The sequence below is a fragment of the Erpetoichthys calabaricus genome, chromosome 17 (genome assembly GCF_900747795.2).
Source record: "Erpetoichthys calabaricus chromosome 17, fErpCal1.3, whole genome shotgun sequence".
Taxonomy (NCBI): Eukaryota; Metazoa; Chordata; class Cladistia; order Polypteriformes; family Polypteridae; genus Erpetoichthys; species Erpetoichthys calabaricus.
Window position 1 is genome coordinate 80,072,351 of NC_041410.2, and position 22,970 is coordinate 80,095,320.

At 37.3% G+C, this 22,970-nt stretch overlaps 1 protein-coding gene across 3 annotated transcripts in view; it reads right to left on the minus strand.

Moving 5' to 3' along the window:
* The window catches only part of golm2 (golgi membrane protein 2), a 39,794-nt gene that overhangs the window by 5,157 nt on the left and 11,667 nt on the right, over nt 1-22,970 (minus strand). Inside the window, exons 2-9 of one of the 3 annotated variants that reach the window (XM_028822414.2) lie at nt 19,897-19,951; nt 16,753-16,855; nt 13,690-13,780; nt 5,810-5,909; nt 2,903-2,983; nt 2,229-2,513; nt 1,939-2,094; nt 1,276-1,443 (exon numbers count right to left, since the gene is read on the minus strand). In XM_028822414.2, the coding sequence (XP_028678247.1) occupies nt 1,276-1,443; nt 1,939-2,094; nt 2,229-2,513; nt 2,903-2,983; nt 5,810-5,909; nt 13,690-13,780; nt 16,753-16,855; nt 19,897-19,951 (1,039 nt within the window). The remainder of the gene's footprint in view (nt 1-1,275; nt 1,444-1,938; nt 2,095-2,228; nt 2,514-2,902; nt 2,984-5,809; nt 5,910-13,689; nt 13,781-16,752; nt 16,856-19,896; nt 19,952-22,970) is intronic. The other 2 variants (XM_051920907.1, XM_028822415.2) reach the window with 2 other exon arrangements.

Consider the following 22,970-nt stretch of genomic DNA (forward strand, 5'->3'; position numbering starts at 1 on the left):
CACTGCTTTGACGCTGGGTGCCGCCAGTTTGCAAAACCGAGCGGAGAACTTGGGCACGCCAGTGTTTGAGCTAGCGTGAAAATGTGCATGGCTTTATGCCACAAGTCTAGGTTTCATATATCGCGATTTGAGCATGGAAATGGGAGTATGCAACATTTTTGTGCATACGCACTGTTTATACATGAGGCCCCAGGTTATTAAAACACATGTAAACACATTCACTTTCAAAAGGAACACAAACAGTCCATCCTTTTGCATAGGGGGATCAAAATAAATGTTTATATGGTGATCCTTCATTAACAACTAACATCTCTTTTAAAGGACTACATAACTCTCTAGAAGACATCCATCTTCTCAGGGAGCCCATAGACCTTACCCACCAAAACGTTTTAATCTCAGTGACTCAAGATTCACATTATTTTTCCCCAAGATTTCTCATAAGAAACTTTCTTTTTTATTTATCCCATAATTTCCATTCCTTGAAATGACTTGTTTCATAGCAAATCTTTCATCCCTACTTACAGTACTGTGAACTCTAAAGTCCTATTTGCCACAAGACTCTTGTAAAGCACTTCTTGGAAATACTTTACTAAACTACCACTGCTTCTGGTGGCAATTGCTGTAGTCTGAACTAAGCAGTGTAAAAGAGGGGCATGTTCAGAGTAAAATTCATTTTGTTCTACCTGTAACTGCAGCCATCATCTTCTAATCAGGCCTCTTGGAATAAAAGAAATCTTTGATAAAGAAATGCAGCCTGGTATTTAATTGGATACCCAAGTAATTTACTTTTATATAAATCAGCACACAACACGCAAAACATGCACAAAACACAGTAGGAGACAGTTTTCACGGTGTTAGGAGGACATACTGATATTTCACTGACCACAAAGTACATGCAAAGCTGCACATACATGCAGACACAAGGAAGCGATAACAATCAGTTATGGTCATTATGTTGACTTAAGAGTGAAGATGTAAGAAAGAGTCATAAAAACAAAAAAACAATACTATGAAACTGACTCTGAACTACTAAATCTGGTGCAAGACATCACAGCCACCACTACAGTACAAGTAGAGAAACTTAAATATTGTTAAGGATGACACAGAAACAGAGGCAGATAAGTGAGTCAGGTGTGGATGCAGGCAGGGTGAGGGTGGGAATACAACAGCATAATTAGTGGAGGAGGGAGGAGCTAGAAAAAGTGGAATATAGAATGTTAACATAATGGTGGAATGTGGGAGACTTCGTGGTATGGAAACAAGGCCCAAGCTCACCTTGGACGTCTTCTTCCCCACCATCCCCGTCCTCTTCCTCATTGTAGGCCAGCTCGGCCTGTTTGTCCGCCTCATATTCCCCCACGTTCCCATCATCCCCATTATAATCTGCTAGTTTAGAGCCATGCTGTGGATCTACAGGGGACTCATTTTCATCAAAGAACCGGCCTGAAAATGCAGAGAAGTCCCCGTCAGGAGAGCGAGAGATAGCAAGTGTGTTGTTGTGTGAGAAAGAAAGGGAGAGAGATGAAGAAAAGGCAAATGAAAAATTAAAAAAGGTTGGTAAGGGAGCTAAAGGAAAGGTGAGGGAAGAAAAAGGAAGCTGACTGAAGAAAGAGGCCATCAGCATAAAGAAAGAATTTATTTTACTGTATGCAATTCCTTATCTCCTCTAGTTTAATATTAGACTATTAAGAAAACCACCTGGTCCTACCTCATGCAGTGTAGTGAATGACAGCCATATAAATGAGAATGATTTAGATCTAACAGATCTTTGTTTGAACTCAAGGTTACTAATAATTCCAGGGCCAAGCTTACAAAGAGAGACTTGATAGTTCTGCTGCTGAAGTACCTCCTGCTCCTTAGACCCAAGAGAAGAGTCATGAACAAATCACGGTCAAACAAAGCCAAAGTGTAGCATAATGTGGTTAAGGAGTCTCTTACTTTGCTTGTGCTGGCGTGTCTCAACAGGCTGCACTTCCTTCAAATTCTGTGGCTGAACATTGTTTGGAAGCACCTGGGCAAGATTCACAGGGGGCTGCAGCACTGGTTCCTTTGCTTTAAGATTGTCAGCATTGACTTTGATTTCAAGGTCAATTTCTGAAATTAAAAGAAACATTCAAAATCCTCAAGGACAACAATTCTGAAGTTAAGTAGGGTTTTTACAAAGGTCACAATGATCTACTTCAGAATGGTCAACTGATGAAAAACTAACTAGCGGCACATTGTGTTACCTTTTTGCGTTTTTGGCTTCTCCCCAAGTTCATCAGCTTTTAAGCCATTTTTCTCTTTTTCAAGCATCAACATCTTGTCTTCGCCTGGCTTTGGAACCTGAAGGTTCAAATGATCTGCATTGTTCAGTTCTGGATGGATTCTATTAGGCTCCACTGGATTGACAGGCTGCTTATTCTGAAGAACTGAAGAAATAACATTCTGAGCTGCAACATGCTCTTTCTCCACTATGGAAGGCATGGCATTGGTGTCTTTTTTAATCAGAGTAACAGATGGCTTCTTCAGAGCTAATGATTAAAATAGGAAATTAGAAAAAAATAAATCAAACATAAGAATTGCATATGAAGCATTATATTAAAAGACCTAAAATCAATGGCAAACATGTTGAGCTTTATATTAAATAACAGTTAAAACAATAAATCTTAATTTTGGGATACTGCACACAAAATTTGAATGTTTCACCTCTACATGCCACTGAGCACATGAACATCCATATTTAAAATGTAGCAAACGTACTGTCTGCATTGCTCTGCAGCACAACACACTATAGACAATTTTCCCTACTTCTTAATGAATTAAGGTAGGATATATAAAAAAATGTAAAAAATAAAAACAACCTGAAAATACACAACATGCTTTATATGAAAGGAAGGGAAACAAGAAAAATAGTACAGACCAAAAGCTCCAATTTCTGACTTGCTAACTTCATTATCTTCAATTCCTGGCATCCCTGCATCTTCCCCAGCTTTGGCTACATCTTCAGCAAGAAGAAGAAACAATAGCCAATGTTAAAACCAAACACAACTGTAAAGACCATGTTACCCACAGTGCTCTACAATCACATACCACCAGAAAACTTAAAACAGAAGTTAATGAATGCTGATTTTTAAGCACTTCTGCATTAACAGACTAAAGCAACCCCATATATAAAAACTCGAGATATCGCTAAATATAATGGTGTACTTAATACATTATCAACTCCTAGTTCTAAATAGTTGGGACCAGGCACAAGCAGGTCTAAATTATAAAGGTCATACAGGAACTTAATGTTACAATGACTGTATCCTCAAGTAGTGAACATATTTAAATTGGGACATTTTCTGTGCCTACACTGTAGCTGTTGATCCAATAAACACAAAAATTAACAGAGGGAAAAATTATTGCCACCTAAGTTTCACTAAAACATGTCAGATGGCGACACCAGGGTGCTGTATAAGGTTTATTTGGTGAATTGTTGATGTATGTATAAAAAAATATTATACACTTCTTGAGGAGCAGCATGTTAGAATCATCAGCAACTATTGACATGCTAACATTAGTGATACACTTGTGTTCTACTTTAAATGTTGCACTTACTGACATTATGAAGTTTGCACAATGTATGATCTGTATTGCTATGCTCAACAAGACATTATATTTAATGCTGTATCCAACACTGTATCCAAAATGCATAAAACTGTCCAGACATAGGGTTTCAAAATACAAACTCGAATCAGACCAGCAGGCCAGTCCAGTACCTGTACTCATACCCTCCTCTTCCACAGCCATGCCTTTGAAATGTGGGCAGAATGTGGTTTTACATTGTCTTGTTGAAAAATGCATGGGTGTGCCTGGAAAAGATAGTGTTCATGGCAGCATATATTGCTGTAAAATCTCAACATACTTTTCAGAATTAATGTTGCTGTCACAAGTATAAAATTACTCTTTATCAAGGAACACTGACACAACCCCATACCATGACAGACCCTGGTTTTGGATAACTTTTTGTGGCTGGTAACAGTCTGGATGGTCCTTTTCGTCTTTGTTCTGGAGAACTTGGCACCCATTTCTTCCAAAAACAATCTGGAATACTGATTTATTTGACCACAATACACGTTTCCACTGTGTGATGGTCCATCCTAGATGCCTCCGAACCATAGAGAAGTCAACGCCGCTCTTGGACATGGTTAACATAAGGTTTCTTTTTTGCACGGTAAAGAAAAGAGGCATCTTTGAATGTAATTCTGTATTGAGTGCTTGACAAAAGGTTTGCTAAAGCAATCCTTTGACAATGTGCTTGTATCAGTTATTGACGAGTGATGATCCTTGATGCAGTGCAGTCTGAGGAATCAGAGGTGACAGGTGTTCAGCTTAGTCTTGAACACTTGCCCTTTATGCAATGAAATTCCTCCAAATTCTTTAAATCATTGCATAATATTAATAAATGTTGAGGGAGAAATATGCAAATCCCTTCCAATCTTTCTTTGCGGAACATTTCAATAATTTTCTCATGCACTTGTTGACAAACTGGAAATCCTCTGCCCATCTTTGCTCCTCAGAGAATCAGCCTTTTGTGTATGCTGCTTTTGTACCAAATCATGATTACAATCACCTGTTGACATCACCCGTTTGAAATCCCATCATTTAATTATTCGTTACCTGCCTAATTTACCCCGTTCCAAATTTTTTTGGACCAATCTGCGGCCTGAAATGCAGGAACTGATGTATATTATATTAAATGAAATGAAACATGAAATATATTGGGTTTGAAGTTGACCAGACAAGACACGAAATATATTGGGTTCATACTGTATGTAATGAAATAAAGGTCAAAGTAAATTCAAGAATCATAACTTTTTTAAATTTGCATTTTCCATACCGTCCCAACTTTTTTGATTTGGGGTTATAAAAAAAAAAAAAAAAAACCACCATCAAATTCACAGAAAATATTTTTTTCATGATATCTTATACACAAATTTGTGTATCATACAACAATATTTTATTATGTGAAATCATATTTGAGGTGAGGAAAGTTCACTGAGCTCTGCAAATATTGTTTAAAATAGCTATGAAGCTCTGGACTTGTCAGTGGATGTTCATATTACATGGTGATTAAGCAAGCCTAAATTAATAGGTAGACTACAGAAAAATCTGTAGAAGAAAACACGTAATAGAATAATTCAAAACAGCACAGAAAGTGGAATTAAATAATCTGAAATTGTATCCAAAAAAACAGTGTATAACTTAATTCACCAAGAACAAAAAGTATAATCTAAAAATACTCCTACTAGTATTGAGAATGTGAACTAACTCCAGAGAGCTGATAATCTTATACTTGTTTGACATCAATAGCTGAACTACACAGTTAATCATTGGATGCTAAATTAACTCAACAGCAATAACACTAAAAATAAAATTTGCTTACACATTGAAAACTAAGCCAGTTCATTTCAAAAAACCTTTATAAACAGCTAATCTTTCACAAAAAGAACTAGACAGTGGTAAAAGTGGGTGTGAAAAAGAATTTCAAATTAATCCATAATGAAGGCTCATCCTTTTTTACTCATACTGATCACATGGTGGAGGTTCTCTTGGCTTGACTTTTACACTCTGCAAATTCAGTATCACATTAGCACTAGACATAAAATTAGAACATTTTTTAAATAGTTTACAAATACATTTTAGAGAGAAACTCTCAAATTTCCAAAAAGAAAAGGTCTATGGAAAAGCACACTTTGGAAAAGCAAATGGTCTACCCTACCTTTTAATGTTAGAGACCTGCAGCACACTGTAATAATACATGCATCTTATTTTATTGACTAACCTTTATTTTCATTTTTGTTTGGCACAGGTTCTTTTTTCACTTTAGCTGCTACAGTAGGCTTAGGCATGTTAGGGTTGGAAGCAACTTCATCTTTAATACGCTGCAAAGGGAAAATATATACATTTTAGAGGTACAACACACTGTTGGATAAATGACTAAGCTGATAACTAGACACTCTCTTTACAGGGCAAGTGTAACAAGCAAGTGTTTTGGAATGGGGACTACACATCACAAAAACAGTACACTAATCAGGAAAATCCACAGTTGACCTATTGTGGAGGGCATCCTAAACAGTGTGTAAAAGAGCCATAACTACTAATGTGTTGCCTTTGTTTTGAATCTAAATAAAAAGGTCTGTTAAGGGCTACATTTATACCCATCATTACTATATTCCAGACAATATACTTTAATCAGCAAACAAAATCTCAGCTAAGTACATGGTCTCCATTTTATCACTGACCTTTGCCTAAGATGATCAGTTTTGTGTACTAAAAAAAAAAAATAAATGAGATTGCAACTTATACAGAGTGCCATCAGCCTTACAACTTATTTTACTAATGTCCTGACGTTGATAAATCATTTTTTTACCAGTAACAGAAGCAACAGGGCATACCATTCCTGGTGCTTGCTTCATCTGTTCCAGCAATTTAATAATTACAGTGGAACCTCAGTTCACAAACGTCTCGGAACACGTACAAATCGGTTTACGACCAAAAAGTTCGCCAAACTTTTGCATCTGTTCACGACCACACACTCGGTATACGAACAAGTCAGTTTCCCTTTCGGTTTGTACGTGTTCAGTCTCTCCTTGTGCATTTCCTGTGCAGCGTGCAAGAGAGAGTGAGCGCGACAAACACACACACACACACACACAGGCATGCGAGAGAGACACACACACACACCGCCATGCTTCACTGTGGGGACTGTATTGGACAAGTGATGAGCAGTGCCTGGTTGTCTCCACACATACCGCTTAGAATTAAGGCCAAAAAGTTCTATCTTGGTCTCATCAGACCAGAGAATCTTATTTCTCACCATCTCAGAGTCCTTCAGGTGTCTTTTAGCAAACTCCATGCGGGCTGTCATGTGTCTTGCACTGAGGTATGTGTGGAGACAACCAGGCACTGCTCATCACTTGTCCAATACAGTCCCCACAGTGAAGCATGGCGGTGGGAGCATCATGCTGTGGGGGTGTTTTTCAGCTGCAGGGACCAGGACGACTGGTTGCAATCGAGGGAAAGATGAATGCGGCCAAGTACAGGGATATCCTGGACAAAAACCTTCTCCAGAGTGCTAAGGACCTCAGACTGGGCCGAAGGTTTACCTTCCAACAAGACAATGACCCTAAGCACACAGCTAAAATAACGAAGGAGTGGCTTCACAACAACTCTGTGACTGTTCTTGAATGGCCCAGCCAGAGCCCTGACTTAAACCCAATTGAGCATCTCTGGAGAGACCTAAAAATGGCTGTCCACCAACGTTTACCATCCAACCTGACAGAACTGGAGAGCATCTGTAAGGAGGAATGGCAGAGGATCCCCAAATCCAGGTGTGAAAAACTTGCTGCATCTTTCCCAAGAAGACTCATGGCTGTATTAGCTCAAAAGGGTGCTTCTACTAAATACTGAGCAAAGGGTCTGAATACTTAGGACCATGTGATATTTCAGTTTTTCTTTTTTAATAAATCTGCAACAATTTCAAAAATTATTTTTTTTGTCTGTCAATATGGGGTGCTGTGTGTACATTAATGAGGGAAAAAATTAATTTAAATGATTTTAGCAAATGGCTGCAATATGACAAAGAGTGAAAAATTGAAGGGGGTCTGAATACTTTCCGTACCCACTGTATATATAAAATGTAATATTATATATATATATATATATATATATATATATATATAAGCCTAAAAGTGCAATGATTTTATGTCATGTTTTTTGTGACGCTTTAAATCGTGCTTATTTTAAAACCTACATACTGTATATATGTTTGGTATCATTCTTTTCAGAATTTATCGAACTTTAATGTGATGTTATTAGATGTTCAGATTCTTATTCCATTTTTAAATTATAAACTAATATATCAAGAAAGTCGTGGTTTTTATTTTTGATCAAGTAAACTTTCTTCCACAGGAACAAACTATTAAAAAATATTTATTCATAACAACAATGTTTGTATTTAGGTGATTTAGTTAGCTGAAGGTCGAGTTACGATGACCCATTGCATACCACTTTAGTTTTCATGCAATTTTTTTATCTTTTTTTTTTTTTTTTAAGTTTTTTTTTTATCTATAAGAATGTGAGTTAAAACGAATGGATCATTTATTTAGTCTCTTATAAATACTCATCGAGCATAGTGGACCTCAGTTCAACGGGAATACTCCATCGGCAATAGAGTAAACATTTTATTCTCACTTCATGATTTTTACTTCGTTAAATAATAATTTTTCTTTTACATATTTATAGAATTTTTTGATTTTTGACTCCAATACATAATTTTTCTTTTGTACATTTATAGATTTTACGAATATTCTGGCCACAACTGGCCCCCCTAGTGTGCGTATGTGTATATACAAATATACTAAAAATAAAAGCAGCTTTAAAGTTGTATTATATTCTTCCAGTAGTCTTCCAAATATCATTTAATTAAACTAGTACTTGTATCAAAATACAATACAGGGCTTAAATTCCCCCAGTGTAACAAGTATGGTTGAGTAAGTGAATTCAAAGATTATTTAGGATATTTTCATTTAAACTGCTTAAAGCTATTTTTGTAACTATAAGCTATTGTAAGATATATATTTGCAAATTAGCTGGTGAAAAAATATTTAACAAACGAGTCAAATTCATTCAGAATTCAAATGAGACACAACTACTGCTGGATTAATTGTTCACATCTCTTCTTTCTTATTTACGTTTATTCCAACTTGAATGCTTCCTGTGTGAAGTCAAATATTTCATTTTTACACTAATCTATTATTTCAGAACTCCTGTAAAACAGCCTCTGTTCTGCTGTTTTCTAGTTCTCACATAAGTTATTGCTTATGTTCATGTAGAAATGTTGAATTAGAAAATTAACTTGACTAAATGTTTGGAGTATTCAAATACACCTAACTAATGGACTACATTCTTATTAACCAAAGTAATATTCAAATATTTGATGCAAGCTTGCCCAAAAATCAAAATAACAAATTTAGAATCTGTAGAGTCATATTCAGCCACGCAGCATGCTGCTTTGGCAGTTCTCTGTGTGTGTGTTTTCTTGTGATTAGGAATTTCTATTTATGCAGTACATGACATTTTAATAGTTAAGCTTTCTAAAGTTATTTTATTTGGGTATTAACAAATGCAGCAGTTCATTTTCATTTCAGCGCTGGTGTTGATAAGCCAAATAGCCACTTGGTTTAAAACTTGCTATGATTTATATTTGCTGTACCTGTTGTTTGAACTGCCAGTGTGAGGTTCCCATTCACATCCCACAATCCTATATGCATTACAGTAATCCCTCGCTATATCGCGCTTTGCCTTTCGCAGCTTCACTCTATCGCGGATTTTATATGTAAGCATATTTAAATATATATTGCGGATTTTTTGCTGGTTCGCGGATTTCTGAGGACAATGGGTCTTTTAATTTCTGGTACATGCTTCCTCAGTTGGTTTGCCCAGTTGATTTCATACAAGGGACGCTATTGGCAGATGGCTGAGAAGCTACCCAACTTACTTCTCTCTCTCTCTTGTGCCGACTTTCTCTGATCCTGACGTAGGGGATGTGAGCAGGGGGGCTGTTCGCACACCTAGACGATAAGGACGCTCATCTAAAAATGCTGAAAGATTATCTTCACGTTGCTACCTTCTGTGTGCAGCTGCTTCGTGAAGCGACATGCTGCACGGTGCTTCGCATACTTAAAAGCTCAAAGGGCACGTATTGATTTTTGACTTTGTTTTTCTCTCTCTCTCTCTCCCTGCTCCTGACGGAGGGGGTGTGAGCTGCCGCCTTCAACAGCTTTGTGCCGCAGTGCTTCGCATACTTAAAAGCCAAACAGCCCTATTGATTTGTTTGCTTTCCTCTCTGTTTCTGACAGTCTGTGCTCCTGACGCGCACTCCTTTGAAGAGGAAGATATGTTTGCATTCTTTTAATTGTGAGACGGAACTGTCATCTCTGTCTTGTCATGGAGCACAGTTTAAACTTTTGAAAAAGAGACAAATGTTTGTTTGCAGTGTTAGAATAACGTTCCTGTCTCTCTACAACCTCCTGTGTTTCTGCGCAAATCTGTGACCCAAGCATGACAATATAAAAATAACCATATAAACATATGGTTTCTACTTCGCGGATTTTCTTATTTCGCGGGTGGCTCTGGAACGCAACCCCCGCGATGGAGGAGGGATTACTGTATTCTGAAGGCATGTGAGGTTTCCTGGGCAGCACAGAACTGTATACGCTGGTTAGAAAATGGGTGGATGCTTGGATGGACATCTGTAGACGTGCACATCACAGACTTAATGCAAAGCCTCCCTTTATTTCTCACGACAGTGCATGACATTTTATTAAAAAGCAATTAATTGTGACATCATTTCCTCTCCCATGAGAAATTTGTGACATTACAAGAAATTATTACATGTTAATGACATAAAAATGGCAATAATGAAAGACTGTGCATCTTTCTTTTTTTTTTTTTTATTATTAAGCACTCCCTCGGGTTGTGTGCTGAAATTATCCCAGGCTCAAACTCAAAGCATTCAAAAGAATAAGAATACGTAAAGAGATTTGACAAGAAGAGTAAACCATTTTGTAAATCAAGTATGTTTGTTTAGCTAAAAGCCAAGGTGTCCCAATAACTCATCCAGATTCTTCTTAAAGGTGGTTTTTAAGGTTTCTGTTTCAACTACATATCTCTGTAAGTTTGTTCCAGAGTCCCAAAACTCTTTGCAAACAGAACTGCTTCAACGTTTCAATTTGAAATACACTTCTCCTTAATTTCCACTGATGTCCTCGAGTACATAATTTACCCTTAAGCTGAAAAAATGTTGCTGGATCTATTTTATCATATCAAACAAAGCTTTGTTGTCTTTTATTCATTTCAGAACAGAATTTTGCTAAATAAAATACGATTAACACCACCCACCACAGAATAGCCCTGAAGGCTGTTTAGTTAGTTAAGGGCACAGAAAGCAGAAAACAGATAATGTTCAGGGTAAAGAAGACTTAAATAGATGGAAACACCCTAAAAATGTCCACTCTTCTGAATTCATATTTGAGCCTATATTGAGACTAATGTGCTTATGTAATCTAAGTGTACAAAGCCAAATAAAGGTTTATCTGCAGAAAACACCACATAGAGAGAGAAGAGATAAAGCTAAGAGAACTTTAAACACAACAGATTACAATATTACAAGGGTTAATTGAAATGTATTCAAATCACACCTATTACTCCATATTTCAAGACTTAAAAGAAAATGCATCCTTTTAAACTATCTTCCCTTCCTTCACACTCTTTATTCATCCAACACTAAAGAAATGTTCAACTACAGGTGCTGGTCATAAAATTAGAATATCATGACAAAGTTGATTTATTTCAGTAATTCCATTCAAAAAGTGAAACTTGTATATTAGATTCATTCATTACACACAGACTGATGTATTTCAGATGTTTATTTCTTTTAATTTTGATGATTATAACTGACAACTAATGAAAGTCCCAAATTCAGCATCTCGGAAAATTAGGATAGCAATTAAGACCAATGCAAAAAAAGGATTTTTAGAAATATTGGCCAACTGAAAGGTATGAACATGAAAAGTATGAGCATGTACAGCACTCAATATTTAGTTGGGGCTCCTTTGGCCTGGATTACTGCAGCAATGCAGCGTGGCATGGAGTCGATCAGTCTGTGGCACTGCTCAGGTGTTATGAGAGCCCATGTTGCTCTGATAGTGGCCTTCAGCTCTTCTGAATTGTTGGGTCTGGCGTATTGCATCTTCCTCTTCACAATACCCCATAGATTTTCTATGGGGTTAAGGTCAGGTGAGTTTGCTGGCCAATCAAGAACAGGGATACCATGGTCCTTAAACCAGGTACTGGTAGCTTTGGCACTGTGTGCAGGTGCCAGGTCCTGTTGGAAAATGAAATCTGCATCTCCATAATGTTCGTCAGCAGCAGGAAGCATGAAGTGCTCTAAAACTTCCTGGTAGACGGCTGCATTGACCTTGGACCTCAGAAAACACAATGGACCCAACACCAGCAGATGACATGGCACCCCAAACCATCACTGACTGTGGAAACTTTACACTAGACCTCAAGCAACATGGATTCTGTGCCTCTCCTCTCTTCCTCCAGACTCTAAATTTTGCATTTCCTTTGGAAATCAAGGTCCCACTTTCATCAGAGAACATAACTTTGGACCACTCAGCAGCAGTCCAAAGGCGAGACACTTCTGACGCTGTCTCTTGTTCAAGAGTGGCTTGACACAAGGAATGCGACAGCTGAAACCCATGTCTTGCATATGTCTGTGCGTGGTGGTTCTTGAAGCACTGACTCCAGCTGCAGTCCACTCTTTGTGAATCTCCCCCACATTTTTGAATGGGTTTTGTTTCACAATCCTCTCCAGTGTGCGGTTATCCCTATTGCTTGTACACTTTTTTCTACCACATCTTGTCCTTCCCTTCGCCTCTCTATTAATGTGCTTGGACACAGAGCTCTGTGAACAGCCAGCCTCTTTAGCAATGACCTTTTGTGTCTTGCCCTCCTTGTGCAAGGTGTCAATGGTCGTCTTTTGGACAACTGTCAAGTCAGCAGTCTTCCCCATGATTGTGTAGCCTACAGAACTAGACTGAAGGACCATTTAAAAGCTTTTGCAGGTGTTTTGAGTTAATTAGCTGATTAGAGTGTGGCACCAGGTGTCTTCAATATTGAACCGTTTCACAATATTCTAATTTTCCGAGATACTGAATTTGGGACTTTCATTAGTTGTCAGTTATAATCATCAACATTAAAAGAAATAAACATTTGAAATACATCAGTCTGTGTGAAATGAATGAATCTAATATACAAGTTTCACTTTTTGAATGGAATTACTGAAATAAATCAACTTTGTCATGATATTCTAATTTTATGACCAGCACCTGTACATACAGCAGAGATTTTTTGACAATATCTTTAAAGGATGTACTCAGAATTTCTCTCTTCAAAGGGCTGAAAAATTCCTCTCTTTGCATTTCTCAAATACTTTGTCTCAATGTATCCATTCCATAGTTCAAAAGTCTCCTGGCCACTTTCCCAAGCTTCACACAAAATTCAAACATACATCTTTGACATAGTGATGAAAAATCTTCACTTGTGGCTGCAACTGCAAAAGAGGGGTTAACTACTAGGGCATGACAGCTCAATGGCTAAACAGAAATCTGCCCCATTACTGGTATACAGTCCAATCACAAGACCTCGACCTTGACTACTGCTCCTCCACTGTGCAGAAACACCAAACAAAGCACACATACAGTACAGTTCTATCTCAACACTTTTCAGTAAGCCCCCAAACAGACCAAAACAACCTTTGTAACTGAGCTGGGAATAACACAGAAAGCAACAGAAAACTATACTACCACAGTCCATACATACATGTGTTGGAATTTTAATAGAAGACAAAGTTTTTGTATACTGTTTTCATCTGAAGCTTTTATTAGTCTATAAACAATCTGGTCAATATTTACACTGTCCCCAAAGAACTGATCATTCTGCACTTTTCAAATATATGTGCAAATGTTTGCTCATCAATTTTTAAGTGTAAACAAAATAGTTTTGCTCTAGTTGTTGTTAAAGAGTCATAGTAAATAAATATATACGAGCTGTGACAGACAATCAGACTGAAGATGATCTAGAAAAGGAACATACCAGTTTCTGCTCAGACAGCTCCATGGTTAACTTCTTCAAAACCTCCTCATGTTGCGTCTTTAACTCTGTAATTTGCTGGACACAATGCAGGCTAAAATGACAAATACACTCCAACAGATTAGTTCAAAAACCCTATACACTACTCAGTGGAGTGCAATAACAATACTTATATACATAAAATTTCACAACAGAGTCAAAGAGACAGACCTAGAAATAACTTATAATTATTAACTTCAAAAATAACAAGTCTAGACAATAATACATATTTTGATGTGTCAGATATTTTCTAATGTTTACCATTAAAATTGAATAAAATAATGTAGGTATATCGTTAAGCAACAATTATGTGAATAAGGCTGTTAATTATGATTAATTAGTAATCTTAGTGGAGTGCTACAATATTCACACACTGATATGGAACCTGACGTACCCAATTGATGTCCGAGGGGTTCTGTCAAATTATTAAGGGTTCCACCTACTGTCATAATCATTCTTTGGATTTAATTATCACCCATAGCTCCGTCTTGTTATTGAAAGCATTACACATCATTACTTGATTAGCTTTGATTTATTTCTTCCTCTGCCTGTATGTGTTTGTGTTGTCATATATGATTAACATATTTTCAAGAATTTCAAGACATGTGTAATTATTCTTTCCTCACAGAATGATTCTTTCTAGAATGTGTAACCTTGGAAAATTGAAACTGGACCTAAAGGCACCCTGTGTGTGTGTGTGTGTGTGTGTGTGTGTGTGTGTGTGTGTGTATGTATGTATGTATGTATATATATATATATATATATATATATATATATATATTGTTTAAACATGTTGCTAGAGGTTTCCTTGTTTGTGTTAACATTCTGCTGTGTTTATATTATGTTTTTCATGGTGCATTTGTAATTACAGTATAGATGAAATGCACTTAATACTATGAAACCCTGCAATACATATGGTTCTGTTTCACTCTCAAAGAATAAATGGCAAAGTGTAATTAATTTTTTTAGTTCTTTGGAACGTGCAGATGATGCATCAAATATGTCTTTTCCTCACAAAAATGAAGGAAAGCTGTTATTAAGTTTCATAACATGGAATGTGTAAATAAGTTGCATGGCCAGATCCTCTGCTTTGCCTGTTGTAATTCATTTAAATGTCCAGAAGAGGGGGGTGGTGTTCATACATCATACTTGTCATTTACTAAAATCTGGTTCTGATTTAATCAGAAAAAAAAAAGCATTTTTAAGTAGTACTTAAAATGTGCAGAAGATACATACCAAAAAATATGTACAAAATATTGAGGAGAGCTGCACTATTGGAAATTTATTGAAACAGAATTTCTGAACATATCATGTGGTCAAATACATGTCAAATATTCTACTAACTCTTAACTTGTTTCACTATGATTTTAATAGAGATTAAAAGAATTGGTCTAACCTATGAACTGTTGGTTAGTGATGAATTGTCAGTAAATGAATGGTTTACTTCAGTTTGTTCTTGTAAACCTCTGCTAAGTATCACTGATAGGTTAAGATAACTGACCGTTTCCTATTACAGTATTTTCTAGGACCATGTTGGCACTCCTTCCTTACAAATGTTTCTATAAGTTTACTTATTTTAATAGAACTAGGAAAGATCTTTCAGAATTGACTATATACTGAAGACAAAATGTAAACAAAAAAGTGAGTCAATACAAATGCAACAACTTGAGGTGGCTGTCAAAAGAATAGACTATACATGTCCATACTCTCAAATAAAATAACACTTGAACCAAAAAGCAGGAAGAATATACCAATTCTACTAATAAATTACATACTACAGTGATCCCTCGCTATATCGCGCTTCGCCTTTCGCGGCTTCACTCCATCGCGGATTTTATATGTAAGCATATTTAAATATATATCGCGGATTTTTCGCTGCTTCACGGGTTTCTGCGGACAATGGGTCTTTTAATTTCTGGTACATGCTTCCTCAGTTGGTTTGCCCAGTTGATTTCATACAAGGGACGCTATTGGCAGATGGCTGAGAAGCTACCCAACTTACTTTCTTTCTCTTTCTCTCTCTCTTGCGCTGACGTAGGGGGGTGTGAGCAGGGGGGCTGTGTGCAGCTGCTTCCTGAAGGACATGCTGCACCGGTGCTTCGCATACTTAAAAGCTCAAAGGGCACGTATTGATTTTTGACTTTGTTTTTCTGTGGCTCTCTCTCTCTCTCTCTCTTCCTGCTCCTGACAGAGGGGGTGTGAGCTGCCGCCTTCAACAGCTTTGTACCGGCGGTGCTTCGCATACTTAAAAGCCAAAAAGCCCTATTGATTTTTTTTTTGACTGCTTGCTTTGCACTCCTTTGAAAAGGAAGATATGTTTGCATTCTTTTAATTGTGAGACAGAACTGTCATCTCTGTCTTGTCATGGAGCACAGTTTCAACTTTTGAAAAAGAGACAAATGTTTGTTTGCAGTGTTTGAATAACGTTCCTGTCTCTCTACAACCTCCTGTGTTTCTGCGCAAATCTGTGACCCAAGCATGACATTCTAAAAATAACCATATAAACATATGGTTTCTACTTCGCGGATTTTCCTATTTCGCGGGTGGCTCTGGAACGCAACCCCCGCGATGGAGGAGGGATTACTGTAATTACTTATGTCCCTGCTTATTACTTAAATTAATACCATAGAAGACTAAACTTCCGCCTTTGACAGCAATGTTTATTCTTTACTCTATGGCAGACAGACAATCATGTTTACTTTCATAAATCTACCTATATAAAATCATTGTTTGTTAAAAATTTGATTTAATATTTACCCTAATGACACGAAAAACCATTAACATTTGTTCAAGCTAAAGCCCAGTCTCATTCTATAAAAATTGAATTGTGATTTTTCACAATTCATGCAGCACATTTATTAACAAATAAAAATAATATAATAATAAAGCATAATAGAAATACTTCATTCTGACTCCAGAACTTTTAATGTTTAAAACCAAAAGACAATAAGGAGGTGACACAGTGTTTACATAGCTGTGTATTTTAAACTCTCCTAAATGATGCTACTTTGACAGCCTCATATTTACCTCTCATATTCTAGTTTCTTCACAAGAAAAGTGCTGTTCTTCTTATATTCATGAAGCTGCTCTTCCTGTTTTATCAACTCCTGTTGCAACTCAGAAACTTGCTCTGATAAGGCAGATAAATATAAGAGGTTTAATAAATAAAAAATAAAATTCATTAATCAGGCCGGGTCTGTATCGAAGGAGTGACATAACAAAGGAGTGACATTTTATTGGACCACATCCGACTGAAAGTACGTTCGCCAAAAAAATTGTTGTCGCCTCACCTACCACTTGGATGGTTGTCACTCACTCCTTTGAAATTTATATCTGAGGTTTCACTCCTTTGTTATGTCACTCCTTTGAATAGGACCGATCAGGCCAGCATTGGACCTGCATTGCCATCCACAACTTGTTCAAGGCAAAAAAATATAAATGCTTTTAGTTACTCAGGACACAAAAATACTTTGCCATTAGAAGAAACTGTGAAAGTAGAATTATGTAAATTATAAAAGCAAAAGGAAAAAACGAATTACAAGTGTCAAGTGAAAACTCAATATCCTGTGGAAAAGTGAATTTCCTCAAAAGGCAAAAGCACATTCTTTGCATTTAATATAAAATATTAGGATATTATGAATGTAGGGCAAGATAATCCAGACCCAGTGTTTGAATTTCGCACCTGGTTATTATCTATGTGGAATTTCCATGTTCTCCTTGTATGTGTATTGATTTTCTCCTGGGGTCCAGTTTTCCTCCCATGTCACCAGAGACATACAGGTTAGCTTAATTTGCAATTTCCAATTAGCCTAGGTAGTTTTGAGTGTATTTGCCATGAGCAACCCATGAGATGAACTGGAATCTCAGCATGTGTTTTTCACCTACACATAATGATGACTTTGAACTTCAAATGTCAGTCGCAATATATGCAAATACATTTTATTTTTTCAGATTGCTGAAAAGTACAATTTCTTATTAGACCTAATTTTTGTAATAACCCTACAGAAAAGTATTAACTACCATAAAGATAATTTGCTTGGGCAATATTTTACTAATATATTACTTCTGACATGCAAAACTGTAGTAAGAAAATATACTGCTCAAAAAAATTAAGGGAACTCTTAATCTTCACAATCTAACACCAAGACAGTTAAGCGTAAGGGATATCAGTCTGTCCGGTTAGGAAGCATAAGCAATTGTGAATCATCTTCATCTGCTTTGGTGCAAATGAAAGTGACAACAAGTGCACTGGGGAAGCAACAACAAGACAACTCCCAAAAAGGGAATGGCGTTTTGCAGGTGTTGGCCAGAGACAATTGCTCTCTGGACTACAATTGCACAAGTAGTCCAGTTCCTCCAGGTTGGCACATGCATATATGTCATCACAAGAAGGCCTCAAGGGCATGGAGGAGGTATCAGAAAAGGGCCATTACATGAGGAGAGCTGGAGGACGTGCGGGCCAATCAATGGTATCAATGCCCTTGTCATCCAGGAATTGCCTACACACTATGGACACATGAGCTTGGCAATGTCATGCACCAGGAGGAACCCAGTGCACACTGCAACAACATAATGTCTGACAATGGATTTGAGGAGGTCATCCTGGTGACTAACAGCAGTCAGGGTACTGCTGCCCAGCACATGCAGGTCTGTGCAACCTGCCCAAGGATATGCTCCCCTAGACCATCACTGACCCACCGCCAAGCCGGTCATGCAGGATGATGGCGAAGGCTACATAACATTCACCACCGCATCTCCAGACTCTTTCAGGTCTCAGTGTGAACTTGCTCTTATCTGTGGAGAGAGTGGGGTGCCAGTGGCAGAGCTACCAACTGTGGTATTCTCTAGTGAATGCCATTTGAGCTGCACTGTGATGGCCTATGAGCACAGGTCCCACTAGAGGACATTAGGCCCTCATGACACCCTCATAGAGTTTGTTGCTGACAGTTTGGTCAGAAACATGCACACCAGTAGCCAGATGGAGGTCATTTTGTAGGGCTCTGGCAGTGTTCCTCCTCACACAATGGAGAAGATGGATGGATGGATGGATGGATGGATGGATAGATGGATAGATGGATAGATGGATAGATGGATAGATAGATAGATAGATAGATACTGGTCCTGCTGCTGGGTTGATGTCCTTCTATGGCCCTGTCCAGCTCTCCTTGTGTAATAGCCTGTAATTTGCCTCTGCAGTGCATCAGTTGTCACTTTCATTTGCACCAAAGTAGTTTAATAAATGGTAGAGTAGCCTGTCCTGTGTGTTTTCTGCATTTTAAAATTATGTACAAATGTTTGTGCATCCTCCGTCAAATTCTGTTTTTTTTAATTTTCTAACTGAAAAGAAGTTTAGATAACCTTTCAAAAAATTCCTTCAAAAGATTTTTGAACCAGAAGAATTTTTTTAACTTTGGGGATGGGTTAGTTGGGGTGTGTGGAGGGAATCATACATCAAGAATAGAAATACTGTTAATTGTGAACAATAAACATTTGGAATTTGTGAGTGTAACAAAGTACTAACTGGCAGGGTGCATAAACCTTTGCACATGCCATATTTTATACATTGTTTTCCAGTCAAATAAACCGGGAATGTGCATTAAAATTTCGACACTATGTCATATTTAATTATGTTCCCTGTAGAAGCTGTGTTAACTTACTTTCACTTAAAAAATATTAAAAAAAAAAAAAAAAGACAACAAAACGTAATCTTTAGCACACAACTGAAGCAGACTAAGCAAAAACTCTCCAGGTCAGTTATTAAAAAATAAGTCTTTTATTTTGATGCTTATTAAAAGTCAAAAGTAGATTCCTCTTGTTTCCTGAAGGACATATAAGGAAAACAGAGTGATTTACCCAGAAAGCTCAAAAAATAAGCTCTCCTTCAGTTCCCATTTAATAACTTAAAATTGGCATTTGTTTCACTTATTACATTACCGAGAAACAAAATCAAATTAAAAAGTACATGAAGACATGCCAAGTTATTTACTGACACACATATTGAATCAAGGCCAGAATTTGAAAACTAGCATATTTTGTTTCTCAAAAATTAACATTGTTATTCTTTGTCTTTGTTATCCCTTTGTCAGCTTTGGGTATGACCATCTCTTACATAATCTAAATATTTCATTAGCTCTTTTCATCACAGACACAACAGACACTGCTTCCAAATACCTTGTAAATGCTGGACTTTGGACTGCTGATCAGACAGCTCATTTTGCACTTTAGTCTAGAAGGAGAAAAAAAAAAAATTAAGTACAATACCAAAAACTGGACATACACAAAACTTAACACAAGTCTGTATTCAGCACATCCTGCTAGGAACCACCCATCTTGTACATAGGGAAGATGACTTGAAGCTATCAGTGCAAGTTACTAAACTGACACACAAGGGGAAAACCAGCACTATTGTACCTCTGTTAGATACTGCCAATTCTATTACTATGTACTTAACTCCGAAAACATCAGATATGCATATGTACTGACACAAATACAGTAAGCGCAAAATGTAGTTGCCCAGAAAATAGACATAATGAAGACACTGTACTGGCTTCCTGTCAGGTAATGATTTACAATTAAAACTATGTTATGGATTTAAAAAGCTGAATAACATCCCACTCTATATATATTCAGTGTATGATCATATCTTTTGAAGCCAGAATTATAACAATTCTAAAGCTACATTATCTAACTTTCAGTGCTGCCCCTCTCTAGAACCACTCCTTTACGCTACCTGGAAGACCCTATTCAGTGCCAATATTAAAGGAAATACTTCACCTAGTGCTGGACGGTATGATCAAAATTCTATATCACAGTATTTTTCGTACTAGGGTGTTGTACCGTGTTAGCCATTATGAATGTAGAGAAAAGCCAAGCAAAATGACACCTTTTATTGGCTAACTAAAAAGATTACAATATGCAAGCTTTCGAGGCAACTCAGGCCCCTTCTGAGTTGCCTCGAAAGCGTGCATATTGTAATCTTTTTAGTTAGCCAATAAAAGGTGTCATTTTGCTTGGCTTTTCTCTACAGTATTTTTCAAAATTATACCGGTTTCACAGAATTAGACGGTATTTTTTCCCATGCATGACTGGATGTTAACCACATTTTCCACTGCAATTACTGCAGTAGACTGGCTAAGAATAACCTATTCCACTGTCATGAGAATTGTACATTGTACAAAAAAAAAAAAAAAAACATTTTAATGTGCAAACAAGTATTAAGACAGGTTTGCATGGCCCCATAAAGTGATAGTTTTCAAGGGGGTGGCACTAATGAAGAGAAGGAATCACATTGCATGACAGTTGCAGTCAAAATCTAGAACCTTTTTACTGAACAAATTTTGCAAACAACTTAAAACTATAATTTTGACAACATATTTTCAACCATCCAAAGAGGCATTTAGACTTAGTAAAATATCCAGAGGTGCTTCTCAAAAGTTGTACTGCACTGAACATGTCTTAGAAAAGGGATAAATAGTAAATATTTTTTGTAAACCAACTACACTTTCTGTTAATGTTAATCTCTGTCCACTGACACATTAGCTATCTGGATTGTAATGGCGTTGGTTATCTTGATCCAGCGCTTGCTTTTTTTTGTCGTAGGCAGTACCTCTAGCAAACGCGTGTACAAGTGACGTCAGACTTGAGTGTCCTCTAGCTTTTTCAATTTTACCTGAGGACGTGGAGGGTGCCAATCTTGGCTCCATACATTCATGGTACTCCAGAGCATGTTTGCGGCTAAGGTGGTGCAGCAAATTACTCGTATTGCCGCCTGCGGCGACAACTTTAGCTCAGCAGCATTTGCAGTAAATAGTTGTTTGGTTTTAAAGGGTCGGATGTAGACCAAAGTATCTCCAGACAACAGACAAGGGTCCTTTTTCCAGCAAAAGTTCTTCTGTGTCATCATGTTCAACTTTTATCATCTGCTACAGCTTCAGTTTCGGAATGTTCTCAGTCCATTTTCACTGCTCAATACCTCCACTAACACATGTACTCCGTTGCATGCGGTTTAGCATTGTAGCAGTGAAAAAGGTCCCCCATTAAACAGTCTCCTACTGCGCCACGTTCAGAACGTTGTTTAGGCTATTTAAACTGGTGTTGCAGTATAAGAAAAATCCATATCATAACAAAAATAAATGGTTTTCGGTATGAACCAGTATACCTCCCAGCACTAACTCCACCCAAAAAGGATTTTTTTTCCTTCATTCGAACACACTGCTTTGTAAGAATGGTGTCTTTACTGTTAAGATTCAATACAGAGTTTAAGAAGTAACTTAATATTTCAGAAAAAAATGCACACATTTTCAAACTTTGTATCATACAAATGAATAACAGATATGTGGATTATGCAACACAAGTCACATGAGAATTTTTCTTCCTTTTCTACTTTTTTGGTATTATTTGCGGTTGTCCAGAATCTATCATAGCAGGGCCCTGTTGAGAGTGAATATTCAGTTTACAATTTCCTCACTAAAACACAAGATTTTAAATTTACCTCAGCCACCACTAACTACGAAGTACATGAGATAAATAACAATTAAAAAATTATATTTCTGGGGGCAATAGTCCTTTAATATCAGTCCTGAAAACACTTCCGATTTCCGCATTAAATACTGATTCAACTCTAACGTGCTGTCTATGAACTCCTTATTGTTAACATTGTATTTTTTTCTTGTGAAAAAATAAACTTGTGAAGAAATGCTCGTGCTTATGTTTTGTACCTTTTGATTCTTTTTTCCCCCTCAGATTGTGCTTGGTTTGTGGGTGTTGGGTGTGTGTATGCCCTACGGTGGCCTTGTGCCCTGTGCTGCCTGGGATTGGCTTCAGTTTACATGCAGTTTTGCTGTGCTGCCCAAGTTTATATTGAGGTTTACTTTGTACATGGTACACTGAAATTCTTACTTGCATGTCTCCCAACAGACAAATGACTGTATAACAATCCTAACTGACAATTCAAATACAGTACAATCCCTCTTAAACGGCCACCTCGGAACTGGACCCATGACCGGTTAATCCGACACATCTATTTTCATGTAGGAAAGTATTTCTAAGGTATGTACTGTACGAAACCATATCCACAAGGCTTCATCCACGATTTTGCACATGGGTTTTTTTTTCTCATACAACGATTGGACAGTGTGGTGTAGCTCAAGTCAAAATGGCCACTTTTTAAATAAATAATCGCCGCACTCGCGGCTTAGCAAGTATGTGTGGCCGATCGGTCCCCGGGGAATTCGTAATGCAGGCAA